The sequence below is a fragment of the Acinonyx jubatus genome, chromosome C1 (genome assembly GCF_027475565.1).
Source record: "Acinonyx jubatus isolate Ajub_Pintada_27869175 chromosome C1, VMU_Ajub_asm_v1.0, whole genome shotgun sequence".
Lineage (NCBI taxonomy): Eukaryota > Metazoa > Chordata > Mammalia > Carnivora > Felidae > Acinonyx > Acinonyx jubatus.
Window position 1 is genome coordinate 19,010,137 of NC_069381.1, and position 13,277 is coordinate 19,023,413.

General features: G+C 54.0%; 1 protein-coding gene across 2 annotated transcripts in view; it reads left to right on the forward strand.

Annotated features, from left to right (window-relative positions):
- Positions 1–12,274, forward strand: part of MAN1C1 (mannosidase alpha class 1C member 1) — a 139,803-nt gene extending 127,529 nt beyond the window's left edge. For both annotated transcript variants that reach the window (XM_027060037.2, XM_027060035.2), the window contains exons 8-12: positions 925–1,040; positions 6,263–6,482; positions 9,001–9,173; positions 10,463–10,578; positions 11,488–12,274. In XM_027060037.2, the coding sequence (XP_026915838.1) occupies positions 925–1,040; positions 6,263–6,482; positions 9,001–9,173; positions 10,463–10,578; positions 11,488–11,614 (752 nt within the window). In that variant the 3' untranslated portion in view covers positions 11,615–12,274. The remainder of the gene's footprint in view (positions 1–924; positions 1,041–6,262; positions 6,483–9,000; positions 9,174–10,462; positions 10,579–11,487) is intronic.
- The last annotated feature ends 1,003 nt before the right edge of the window (positions 12,275–13,277 follow it).

The window sequence follows — 13,277 nt, forward strand, 5'->3', positions numbered from 1 at the left end:
CCCTGAGCGGAGTCACCTCCTCATTCAGCCACAGACAGCCTCACGGTCCTGCTCTGTGGCCAACTCCAGGCTGATGCCACCCAGGGCAAAGAGGGGCTCTTCAAAACCCAATTCTTCCCTCCCCCTGCTCCTTGGAAACTCCATTTATCCTAACCTGCTCCATTTAAGCTTGGTTTTTCCAAGTGGTTCTGTACTGTGACTAAATTAAGGCTCCCGTTCCTCCTTTCCATGGCCTTTTATGAACCTGCCCAGCATTAATTACCATGTTTGTCACCGGGTAATAAAAATCTCTGAACTCCCTGCCACCAGATTATCTTTTTAAAGAAATGCAACTCATTTACAGTTAATAACCAGAGGCCCTGCCATCCTCGGTCTGCTAAAGCGACATGATTTATGTACCCGGGTGAGCCTGTGCATTTGCGTGCCGCATGATCGTGTTCAAGGTGGCCCTGGTTCCTCGAGTCACAGTCTGTGCCTTCCTTTCAGCCCCTGTCCTCTCAGGGCTCAGAATTCTGCTGATCAAACACTTGCTCCCCATCGGCACCCAGCACTGGGGGGGACCACAGAGGCCAGCGCGTGAGACTCGCCACCCAATGAGTCTCTCGGTGAGACCTGCCTGGTGGCCTCAGCAGTTAAAAATAATGTTCCCTATGGCGCCTGGGTGGCTCAGTCGGTTGAGCGTCTGGTCCTGACCTGAGCGTCCGGCTCAGGTCATAATCTCACGGTCCGCGAGTTCGAGCCCCGCGCCAGGCTCTGTGCTGACAGCTCAGAGCCTGGAGCCTGCTTCAGTTCTGTGTCTCCCTCTCTCTCTGCCCCTCCCCTGCTCATGCTCTGTCTCTCTCTTTCTCTCAAAAATAATAAACATCAAAAATAATTTTTTTTAATACTTTAAAAATAATGTTCCTGTCCTCTTTCCCCTCACAGACCACGTCTCGGTTGGAGGACTCGGGGACAGTTTTTATGAATATTTGATCAAATCCTGGTTGATGTCGGCCAAGACAGATGTGGAGGCTAAAGATATGTACTATGAAGCCTTGGAGGTAAGACAAGTGTCGGATTCTTCACCGGTGGTTGGTCCTTCCCCACCGGGTCTGGCACAGGCCCCTAAATGCTCACCACCACCACCCCCACCGTGGTGTGCTAGCCAGAAGAACAAGACAGTCTCCTCCCCAGCCGGTTGCTTTGCACACCCAATTTGTGACTCTTCTCGAACACCTTGAAATTAGGGCCATGTTAGCATCCTCGTGTTACACATGCAAAACCCAGGCTCAAGGAGGGAAAGTCATTTGTCCAAGGCCTCACAGGAAGTGGCAGTCAGTCTGCTTCAGAAACCGTGGCGTGTGGGCTTCAGTCAATGTGTCAGAGCCCACAGCATAGTCAGGTGGTGGCCTGGGAGCCCCCAAAAGAGGCCGCCAAAGCAAGACCCTCAGCCCTCTTCCTGGTGGAGCAGAGGTGATGTAATTAGCGTGTCCAAATGGGGAGGGGCCTCCCTCAGTGGAGCATCCAGTTCTGCTCCTTCTCTCTATGTGGATGGAAATCAAGGCCCAGAGAGGGGAAGGCACTGCTCAAAGGCACACAGCACAGCGCTGGCCGAGCCGGAGCTAAAGCCAGATCTTCTCAGCCAGCCCCAGTGTTTCCCCCATGGCCCCTCACCACCGCTGGTCTGGCTATAGGGTGTGAACTGGACAAGAGACGGTAGGCTGGGGTGGTGACTGCAAGGAGGGGGACACCTCAGGATGGAAGAGGGAGTTGGTTAGCCTGCGCTATTGGAAAGGAGGTTATAGACTCCCGTTGGCCCATCAATAGGTGCTTCTGAGCCCAAGTAAGGAAAAGGCCCTGGGTAGACTCCAGGCCTCGGTTTCCTCATAAAGTGAGTTGAGCAAGTCGGATTTACTCTGCTGCCATGTTGGTCTGAGGTCTTATGTCTCCTCAACTAGACTTCTTGCTCTTCTGCCCTTCTAAGTCGGCTCTCCACACAGCAGCCAGGAGAACTGGCTCCTTCACATTTGGAATAAACTAGACTCCTCACCTTTGCCCACCTGATTTAGACCTACCAGTCACCTTGAACTCCTTCCCCTTTGCTGTCAGGTGTGGTCCCCAGCCTCCTGCAGACACACCAGACTCAATCCCACCTTGGGGCTTTTGTATTTGCTGTTGTCTCTATGTGGAATATCATTCAAGTGGCTGTGGCCCATTTGTTGGTCAACTCAAATACCACTAGGAATTGGCCTTTTGCCACCTCTCTCTGTCACAAACCCCAGACTTACTCTCTTCTTTGCTTTCATGGGCACTGAAAATTATCCTGTGCCCATATTTGTTTACTCATTCATTGTCTTCCCCAAATAGAATGTGAGCTATCAAGGAGCAAAGATCTTGTCTAGTCATTCACTGTGTCTGCCTCACTCCTAAAACAGTGCCCGGTACATAGCAAGCACACAATAACTGTTTTGTGAACAATTGAACATATGATTGCTGAAGGGATGGATGGATGGATGGATGGATGGATGGATGGATGGATGGACGGACGGACAGACGAGTGAATGGGTGCATCAGTGGGTGGGTGGAAGGATGGGTGGATGGATGGAGGGAGGGATGGATGGCTGTGTGGGTGGAAGGATGGATAGGTGGGTGAATGGGTAGATAGGCAGGTGGAAGGATGGATGGGTGAGTGGATATAGTGGATGAATGGGTATGAACAGTTGGACGGATGGGTGAGTGATCTCTAACTACCCTCTGATTGCATGAGTCTGACCAGAAACAGTAGTGCTTAAAGGAAGTGCATTGAAACAGGCCTCCACAGCCATGGACCTTTTAAACTGTGGGCTTGGTGAGGAGTTTTCCCCGCCCAGCTCCCCAGCACCAAGACCTTGGTCATGAAGCAGTCCCATCTCAGTCTGAGTCTCAGCCCCAGATTCAGCTCCAGCTGAGCTTAGACCACAGCCAGTGTCTCCTATCTGAGGATCTGTGTTCAGCCTGCACAGGAGGTGCTGCCTGGAAAGGCCTTTCTACATTTCTGTCATTCCTTGCAGGGTAAACACGAAGTTAGTGAACAGCCTGGTTCCCTGCCCTCAGGGCACACTGTAGTTGAGGCTTCAAGGGAAGAAATGGTCATGAATTATTTAAGCAAACGGGAGCTTTATGGAAAGCACTTGATTGAACAGGAGAGAACTTGGCTTTGCTCCCTGAATTTGATATCCCTTGTGAAGAGCCTGGAGTATCTCTGACCCTGGGTAAAGACTGGGCCTCTGGCAAGTTTGGGGCTTTGAAGAATATTCTGGTAGTTCTCAACCTTGTCCACACGTTAAAAATCCCATTGCTCAGGCTGCACCCTGGCAAGGTACATCAGAACCTCTGGGCTGAGGCCCAGGAAACAGCCTTGAAAGCTGCCTGGGGCAGGGGGCGGGGCGGGGTAGGGGGGGTGGGTTCCCAGTGTATAAGTTAGAACAATGTGCGGCACAGGCGGGTGTGAACGATTCAGACACGCAGACTGGGCACACCCCTGGAGGGTCCCAGGAGGAGAGGAGGAGTGAAAAGAAGGACATGGAGAGTATCTGTCACTGTGGCCTCCTCCAGGCAGGTGCAGTGACTGCCTTGTCTTATTTAACCCCATTTTACAGACGAGAAACTGAGGCTCAGAAAGGCCCGAGGTCACACAGCAGCCAGTGTCAAAGCCAGGGTGCAAACACTGACTCCAGATAGAGTGCGCCTGCCAACCACAAAGGAGCCTGGCTTGTCTGAAGTCCCTCTCGGGAATGTACAGATGGGGTCCCCTCCAGGAGGGCCAAAGGAAGCAGAGGCTTCCTCACAGCCATCCCAGGAATTATTCCCAGTTTACAAATGAGGAGAAGGAATCTTCAGAAAAGTGAAATAAATTTGCCCAGAATCACCCAATTCTCAAATTGCAGAGCTGGGCCTCTGTATCCCGCTCGGCTCTGCTCTGTCTCCTGCTATGATTGAAGCCTAACCAGTCAGTTGGCAGCCTGTGTTGTCTCGTGTTTGGCTTAGGGTTTTAGAAAGCCTTGATTTTTAATCTCTGCACCTATCTGCTTGTCTCAGTAGTGTCCTCACAGAGAGACTGGTCTGTCATTTCGTCTTTACCACAATTACTTAGCCTGGCATTAACCCAGAATGGAAATAACCCACGGGAGTCAGTCTGGAAGGGGCAGTTTTTGCACTGCGGTTGAGGCTTCATGGGATCGCCCCCAGATGTCTGTGTTCTCCCCCAAGTGTTGACAGTGGGTAACTGAACCAGATTTCTGCAGCCTGGGTTAGCCTAGGCGCCCCCCTCAGTGCTCCTCCCCACGTGGCACAGGTGCCCTGGGCACGTCACGTCATCAGAGCCTCCCCATCTGCTATTCAGTGAGGGTCCTGCAGCCAGCCCCCCAGCCGGGACCTTGCAGGAGCAGGAAGAGAAACAAACGGATCCAAGAGCCAAGGTGTTGGAGTGCCTTCTGTATGTCAGCCCCTGGCCGGAGGTTGGTGGTGGCAGCTTCTGCTCTCACGCAGCCCTCAGAGTCCCGGGAGAGAGACAGACGTGCCACAGACACACACACAGATACGGACACACAAAGTGGGGACGGCACCACGTAGAAAGGCGACAGGGGAAGAGCGGACCGGGGTAGCCCGGGTATGGGCCAGGGCGCTGTCTCCAGGGAAGCGCATCGTGGAGGATGCCCAGAGACAAGCCGGAGTGGCGCAGTTGGGGTGGAGCATGTTTCTTGTAAAATGCCGACCACAAATCCTAATTCGTGCGTGTATTTGATTTTGTGGGGAAGTCTCTGACTAGCAGGTGAGCCCCCGCCTCCATCCCAGGCAGGGCCCAGGCTGCGTGTCTTCAGGGGCTATATACCCTGCCCGAACCGCTGCTGGCCCCAAGGAGGCGCTCACGGAATACACTCGAATACTGGATGGAAGGAGGGGGTGGAAATGAAAAGAGGCTGGGTGGGGGGGCGGGCTGGAGAGGAGCTGGAACAGCCCACGGGCACTGAGGACTCTCACTGCGCCAGGAAGTATGCTGAGGGCTGCACACACATGTCACCCGGTCCTCACAACCCTATGAGGTGGTTTATGGTCATCTTCCCATTTCATACGCTCGGAGATCGAGGCACTCGGAGAGCACATAGAACCTGCCCAGTGTCACACAGCTTGGAACTGATGGAGGTGGCATTTGAACCCAAGGAATCTGCTTCTAGGAGCCATGTCTGTGGCGTCAGGTTAAACTGGTGCATTATTTACAGAGAGCAGAGACCCCCGGAGAATATATTAGAGGGGCAAGAATGCAGGAAGAGGTCTGGCCAGGGCCCCAGAGGCCTAGCCCTGGACTAGGACCCACGGGCACTGCCATTACCTCTGACTCCTGGGCTCCCAGGGAGTAACGGCAGGGAGTGAGGGGTACAACGGCCTGACACCCACACCCTCCAACCTCCCGGGAGTCTTTACCAGAAGGAGTGGCCATCAGGTAGAGGAAGAGCGGTCTGGACGTCTGGTCCTTGGCTTAATCCTGGCGTGGCTGGGACCTGGGACAAGCCACTCAACCCCTTTGTCTGTAGAGGGCACTGCAGCCATGTGCCTGGCTCGTCGTGGGCATTAAATGAGAAGGTGTGTGATAAGGGCTTGTAGAGAGAAGCTCTTAACTTTCTGTGGGTCCTTTTTAAGACTCAGATAAAATATCTAGACCCTCTTCCCATGAAAATGCACATACACAAAAGTGTCACACACAATTTGACGGGCCTTCTGGACCCCCTGGAGCCCACCTACAGGCCAGCTGGGCTTCAGGTCAAGACTCCCTAACAGAGAATACAGTGGAGGATGGATAGGAATTTTTAAAAAATTTTTAAAAGATCTTTGTGCACAGAAGATTTAAAAGTCTACATAAGAGGGGCACCTGGCTGGCTCAGTCGGTAGAACATGCAACTCTTGATCTCGGGGTCATGAGTTCAAGCCCCACGTTGGATGCAGAGATCACCTAAAAGTAATTTTTTTTTTTAAAGTCTAAATGAGAGACTCACCCTAGGGAGCTGCCTCGTGTGCAAGCCCCCCGCAGGCACCAGGCTTCAGCCAGGCGAGTGACAGAAGGTGCCACTGGCCCCATCAGGGACCACCACCAGCCAAGGTCAAGGGCCTCCTTTGCCTGGGATGGAGGGCCCAGCAGAGCTGCGTTCACTGCTGTCTGCAAAATGTTCATTTTCCGTCCTCTCCCCCTCCCTTCTCTGTCCCGCCCCCCATGCCCCTTCCCCCTGCCCAACTCCCACCTTGCTCCCAGGCAATAGAGACCCACCTGCTGAATGTCTCTCCTGGGGGGCTGACCTACATTGCCGAGTGGCGAGGGGGGATTCTGGACCACAAGATGGGGCACCTGGCCTGTTTCTCCGGGGGCATGATCGCCCTTGGCGCTGAGGATGCCAAGGAAGAAAAGAGGGCCCGCTACCGAGAGCTCGCAGCCCAGATCACCAAGACGTGCCACGAATCGTACGCCCGCTCAGGTAACCGTGCGAGGGGAAGGGCAGCAGGAGAGACTGAGGCTAGACACGAGGAAGAACTAGACAAGCCAGCGGAGCGACAGTGAGTGAAGGGAACACAGTTTCCCCTTGGAAGTTACATAGAATTTGTACGAGGGACGTGCTGTCTGTGCACTGAGATTGTACCCGAACTTCAAAGGAAAATAGGGGTGATGTATCGAGCACCTGGCCAAGGATTGTTCCACATCATGGCCAAACCTCAGATATGCTGAGGCCCAGAGAAGACTTGGCCAAGGGGCACAGAGCGGAAGGTCCTCCAGGCTCCCTGAGCCTAGAGATTTCCCTCTCCCTGAACCCTTACCCCTGAATGTACCTCTCTTTTTCCTCCCCACCACCCCTCCATTTAGGGGATCTTACCGCCCCTGGCACCACCCTGTTTATGACCCTCTTTGTTCCCAGATCACCGGAAAGCTTGAGAGCTCCTTGACCATCCCCCGCTAACACTCCACGCAGAATTGTCAAATGCTAGAATCAGAAGTCACTTTAGAGAACATGAACCCAACTCCCTGTTTTACACATGGGGAAACTGAGTCAGCCCAAAGTGGGGAAGTGACTTCACCAAAGTCACCCTACGTGTGAGTAGCTAAGCCGGGGCTAGAACCCAGGTCTTCTGATGCCCAGCTCCTTCTTATGTGCTGCCTCTCTAGTGCCACTCAGAAAAATCCCTCCTCCAGGGCCCTGAGAGGTGCCCACTGCCCTGAACTTAATCCCAGGCTTGGTTGGAGGAGAGGACCTAAGATTTGCCATAAATATTCGTGGCTCAAGTGCTGCTCTGCCACTCACCAGCTGGGTGGCCTCTATTTTCCTGCCTGCTCAATGGAAACAATAACAGAGGTCTCCCAGGGTGAGATAGAGGGTCCCATAGAGAGCACATTGCCAGCCGCCTTCAGCCACAGCACGGAGGAGTTTATTAGCCTGACATGTGTCCTTGACCCCTCCAGTTGAGTCCAGATGTCTGGGAGCTGTTTTCATGAAGCCAGTGATTTGCAGTGGGTCCTTACAACGGGTCTGCAATTTCATACAAAGAGCCAGGACCATAAACAAACGGGAAATCTCAGGAATAATAAAAAGCTCGCTGTTTCTCTGGGACAATCAGCCCAGACCATAAAAGACATGCACTTAATAGAGCATGCTGTTCCAGCCAGCCCGCTTGTCCACGGACGACCACAGCGGTCGCTCCTGCCCTCACCCCATTAGCCGCTTGGCAGAATGACTGTTTGCTGATGGTCAAGAGCAGCTGTAGCATTTGAGCAATCGAAGGGGCCAGGGTCTGGGGCGTCCCGTTTCCGTGAAGCCTTCCATGGGAGAGTAGGATGTCCTGCAAAGCTCCAGTCGTCTCTTGAGGAAAAACAACCCAGGGCCTCTCAGGGTCCTGACCCAATGGGATGAAGGAAGGGGACACCCGAGGACCAGAGCTGGGCACTCTGCTGACCCAGATGTGATGTACAGGTGTTAAAGGAAGGAGGCCTAGAGTCTCAGACCCAGGAGGAAAAGAGAGAGAGCACAGTCCAGGGAAAGGGCATCAGACAGATCCAGGGTCACATCCCAGCTCAGTCACAGCTCGCTGTGTTACCTTGGACAAATTACTTAGCCTCTCTGACCCTCAGTTTCCATGTGCCTGGGAGAGGGACAATAACATCTACCTTAGCAAAGAAAACCATTTTTTAAGGATTGAAATAATGTATGGAAAGCACCCAACACAGCCCTTGAAATCATAGGTGGTGGCTGTAGTTGTGGTTATAATTATGGTCCTCCAGAAAACAGGGACAGCACCAAATTGTCCAAAAACAAACAAGCCAAACAATGATAACAAAATGAAACTCAGAACTCCTCAGGCCCTCTTTATCTAGCTGCCTCTGCCTGAGTATGTGCCTCTGGGCAGTCCCCCCCCCCCCCCCCCCCCCCCCGTCTCCACCTCGGCATTATCCCAGCCTGTCGGCTCTGGAAGGCTGGTTCTGGGAGGTGTGAAATAGAGGTGCCCTAAGAAAGGGGTGTGTGGAGAAGCATCACTGCATATCAGCATGTTAAAGGATCTGATAAGTCCTGCAGACGGGAGCCTCTTTCACTTTATCTGACCCCCTGTTCCTTAAATGTATTTAAACCTGAAATCCTTTCTTGGCTGAGCTCCGGTTCACATCTTGCAGAGCTAACATCTCAAAATGCACAGCTGGGGAACATCGCCCAAACCTTTGTCTCCCCCGACTGCTAGATAGTTCATTTGGACTCTCAGATTCTAAAACTGCAAAATGTTCAAGGCCTCAAGGGTCTTGCTGTGGCCAACCTAGGCCAAGAGGGAAGCTGTGCATTTGCCAGGCTCAGCTCTGGCTGGCGGTATAGGCAGGGCCCAGCCAGTATCAGTCCATCACCAGCCCTCCCCCTGCCATTGCTTCCAGGCCACTGAGCTCTCTCCTGGGGCAGCCAGGTCCTGAAAAGTAGGAGGTGGGAGGTCTGACCTGGACCCTCTGGTTGGTCATCCCCACAGATACCAAACTGGGGCCCGAGGCCTTCTGGTTTAACTCTGGCAGAGAGGCAGTGGCCACACAGCTGAGCGAGAGCTACTACATCCTGCGGCCTGAGGTGGTGGAGAGTTACATGTACCTGTGGCGACAGACCCACGACCCCATCTACAGGGAGTGGGGCTGGGAAGTGGTGACGGTGAGTGGGCTGGTTGGGGGGAGGGGGGACTGGGTGACAGGGGCCCTGAGAATTCAAGCAGGGTCCAAAACACCCTAGCACAGGCTTTGAGAAGAGGGTCAGACCAGGCTGACATCCGGCCGAGGTTCTGAATGCAAAGGGTCAAGGTGAGGTTGCACAGCTAAGTGTCCCCAGCTGGGCAGAAGCAGGCCAAGAAACGAGCGCCCACAGCTTTGGGGCCTGGACTCTAGGACCAGCAAACTTAAGAGGGCCAAAGGCAGGGCAGCAGCCAGAGGGGTCCAGAGCGCATGGGGTCACTGCTCTCCGACCTTGAAGCCTGAGCAGATGGCTTTAGATTTCTCCTGTCAAGCAGGAATCGGCTGCCAAGCCAGCAGATCACCTCCCTGCTCTGCCCAGAGCCAGCCCAGCCCTGGGCAGCCCCTACCTTTCTCTGGGCTCTGCTCCCCACCGCCCATGTCTCCTCCACCCACCCTCTTGTCTCCAACTACCTGGCAGGAAACCTCATGCCCTTCTCTGGGGTAGAGCCAAAGGCAGGTATGGGGAGTCCAGAAGGATGTCTCTTGATGGATGCTAAGCCTTCTCTGTGCCCCCCTCTTCCCAACTTCTCCTAGGGCCCACGGCTCTGAGGCACAGGCTGTCCTAGGGAGAGCCACACCCAGAGCTTAGACTTGGGCAGGGCACGAGGGCATACTCAGGCTCGCTGACATGGTTCATTGGCCAGAAACCCCCTGTTTCCCTGAAGGCCCTGGTTCTTGACCAGTAAAAGTCAAGTGTTTTGTGCTCCTGAGCCCAGCCCACAGACCCCTCTGTGGGTAAAAATTGCATTTATTAAAAAAAAAAAAAAAAAAAAAGCCGTCAGCCCATGGCCCACCCACCGGTGGAACAGGGACCACATCTGCACAGGGAGTTCCCTGGGGTGTGCCGAGTCCCGTCCCCACATCCCGGCCCTCCACTGCCTTCCTCTGTGGGTGAGTCTGTTGGACCAGCCTATCCCCCTGGAAGGCCAAGAGAACATGCCCCGAGTTCAGACCCAGAGCAAAGCTCGAGCAAGCAGTCTGTTGGGACAGAGTGCTCAGTGGTGGGCCCAGGGTGTGTGTCCCCACCAGCCTGGCAGCAGGTCAGCTGAGCCCTGAACAAACCATTCGGCCTTCTGCTTCCGCAAATGCCAGCAGCCCCTAGCCAAGTGGTCAGGGGCCTGCCCATCCATGAACTGGGCAGGCACGAGAACTGGGCAGGGGCCTCTCCTCTCCCCTCCCCCCGCCCCCCAAAGCTGCCTCCCTTCTCCTCAGGCCCTGGAGAAATACTGTCGAACAGAAGCCGGTTTCTCCGGGATCCAAGACGTGTACAGTAGCATTCCCAACCACGACAACAAACAGCAGACCTTCTTTCTAGCGGAGACACTAAAGTGAGTTGGGGCCCGGCCGGTGTTCTTGCCAGAGGAAACTGGGCTTTCCTAGGGTTGAAGGGCGGGGGTGGGCGAGGGATGGAGTCAGCAGTCCCTCCCTTCACCAACAGTCAGGTTCTGCCATCACAGGGGGGCCCAAGAGGGGCTGGAGGGACGGGGAAGGGGGGTGCTGGGCTCTCCGGGTCACACCCCCAGGGTGCGCCTCTGGCCAGGCCCGGGCGGGACTCCATCCCCTAAGTGTTAGCCGTGTGGTAAGTTAACTCCTTTAACTAGTCTCCTTGGGTTACTTAGTTCTCTGGAACTACGTCCTCTTCTGTAAAATGGGGAGAATGACAGTGATGGGGGTCACTGCTGCGAACCTTCCCTGTGCAGTTTTGCTGCTGCCCCGGCCCCTCGCTTTCTTGGGGTGGAAGTCCTCGATGTTCCCCAAAGCATCCCCCTTGTGCTCAACTCTCTGAAATGGATTAGAATGGTCTGTTCTGCCACCAGAACGGCACATCAGGGAGCAGCCTAAGAGTTTGGACTGGTGCAGTACTCAGGCCACCGTGAAACGAAAGAAGACTCTAGACCTTAAGCGGTCCTAGCAGGCTTCTCACATAGGGTCCTCATTACAAGTGGGGAAGAACCTGGGTGAAGCCAGATGGGTATGAGTTAAACAGAGTGAGGGCAGGGGCGAGCCAGCATTCAACCAGGTGGGACCGCCCCAAGTCTCAGTGCCCTCCTTGGCATCCACAGCTCCTTCCCTGGGACCAGCCCTCCTAGTGGATTTGGGATCTCAGACCTCCCTGCACCCTTAGCCACAGGCCCGTTGTCGCAGTGGCCTCTGAGATTTGTTCCCAGCGGCGGGACCTGTTCCCCAAAGCACTGACGGGCTGTGTTTTGCTTCCCTCCCGGCCCCCCGGGGCGCAGGTATCTCTATCTTCTGTTCTCTGAAGACGATGTGCTCTCCCTGGAAGACTGGGTGTTCAACACGGAGGCCCACCCCCTCCCCGTGAACCACTCGGACAGCCCCGGCAGGGGCGGGGGCCAACTCTGACCCCACCTCCCTGCCGCTCCCGGGGGCCGGGGCCCGGAGGGTCTCCTTGCCTTTTCAGGACTTGGGACTGTTCTCAAAGGGATTGGGAACGTAGGCCCCATTCTGGGCAGACCCAGGGCACAGGTGTCGGACCAGCAACTTCCTTTCCTCTGTGAGGAGACAGGACTTGGAGACGCAGCAAATGTCGCACCAGGCCCAGACTTTCCTTCCTATGGAGAATTTCTATGAAACCCACTCACTTGCCATCCCAGGGCCCAATGACTGGAGGTCTGCCTATTGTCGCCATGTATTTGGGTCACTTCCGTTCATGTGGGGAGGGTTTTTTTTTAATTTGTTTTGCTTGATTTTGCCTTTTCTCTGCAGTTGTGTTTTATCACAAATTATATGCTTTCAAAATCATGTGCTTTCACACGCAGTATCGTCTTGATGAACTAAACCTTAAAGTGTTTGCAGACACAAACCTTGACCCTGTTTTCTATATTTTAAATGCCTTTTGCCCAACACGTACTATACGTTCAACTATGTGGCATTTACCTTATAATTTGAGGAGGCGCTGCCTTTTGATTTGGGCCTAAATGTTAACGAATCACTAGTGCTATTTTCATTATTGTAATGGAAAAATCTGTAAACTTACAATAAAAGAGTTTATTGAATAAGAAATACGATTGGGTTCATTGCACATCAGTGACTCTTGGGAAAACCATTGCAATGCTATCAGAAAAAATAACCAGCAGTTGATTTAATGTGCAATTTAGTAAAGACTTCTATTGCCTTTCCTTAACTCGGTCTTAAAAATTCAGGAAGGGTGAAGCCAATCCTTTAAATGGAGTTGGATGTTTATACTTAGGTCAAAGCTTGGAAGAGGCCCAGAGAGGGCCAGCAACTTGCCTGAAGTCATACAGCCAGTAGAGGCAGAGGGGTGAGCCCAGCCCCTCTTACTCACATGCCCCTCCCACCCCCAGTTATGTGTTCATCTGCTCTCGTTCAGCAGATACATGGTGAGTGCCCGTAGGGGACCAGACACTGGGCTGGACACCAAGGACACAGCCATAAGTGAAACAGTCCTAAGTTCTGTCCTCAGGGAGCGAACGGTCAAGGAGGGGGAAAGACAGACCGGGAAATAAACTGACAGGTAAGTAACATGACTGCAAGTTGTATAAAATGCTACAAAGGAGTCATGTGGGGCCGGGGTACTAATGGCCAGGACCGATCTGCGGGCATGACTTTCAAGGCCTAGAAGATAAGGAGCAGCCGGACGGGCACCCCACGATCCCACTCTCCCCAGTGACGTCACCTGCCTCCCCCGCGGGGAGGCCTAGAACCTTGAGGCATTATGCAGAGCAAGGCGTCCAGGCAGGGGTGAAGGGAGAGCTCTCCCTCCGCTTGGCAGCTTGTCCACACAGCTGACCTCACAGGATAATTCTAAGCCCTGCCGCACGCTCAGTCACTTCATTCTGGCTACTTGAGTAGCCCCAGGACGCCTGGCTGGCTCCGTCAGAAGAGCATGTGGTCTTGATCTCGGGGTCGTGAGTTCAAGCCCCATGTTGGGTGTGGAGATTAATAAACTTGAGTAGCCCCTGGGGTGTTGGAGCCCTGGGCCAAGTCACCCGCCTTTAAGTCCCCACTATGAGAGCCTGGGCAGGTCACCTCACCTCTCCGGTCC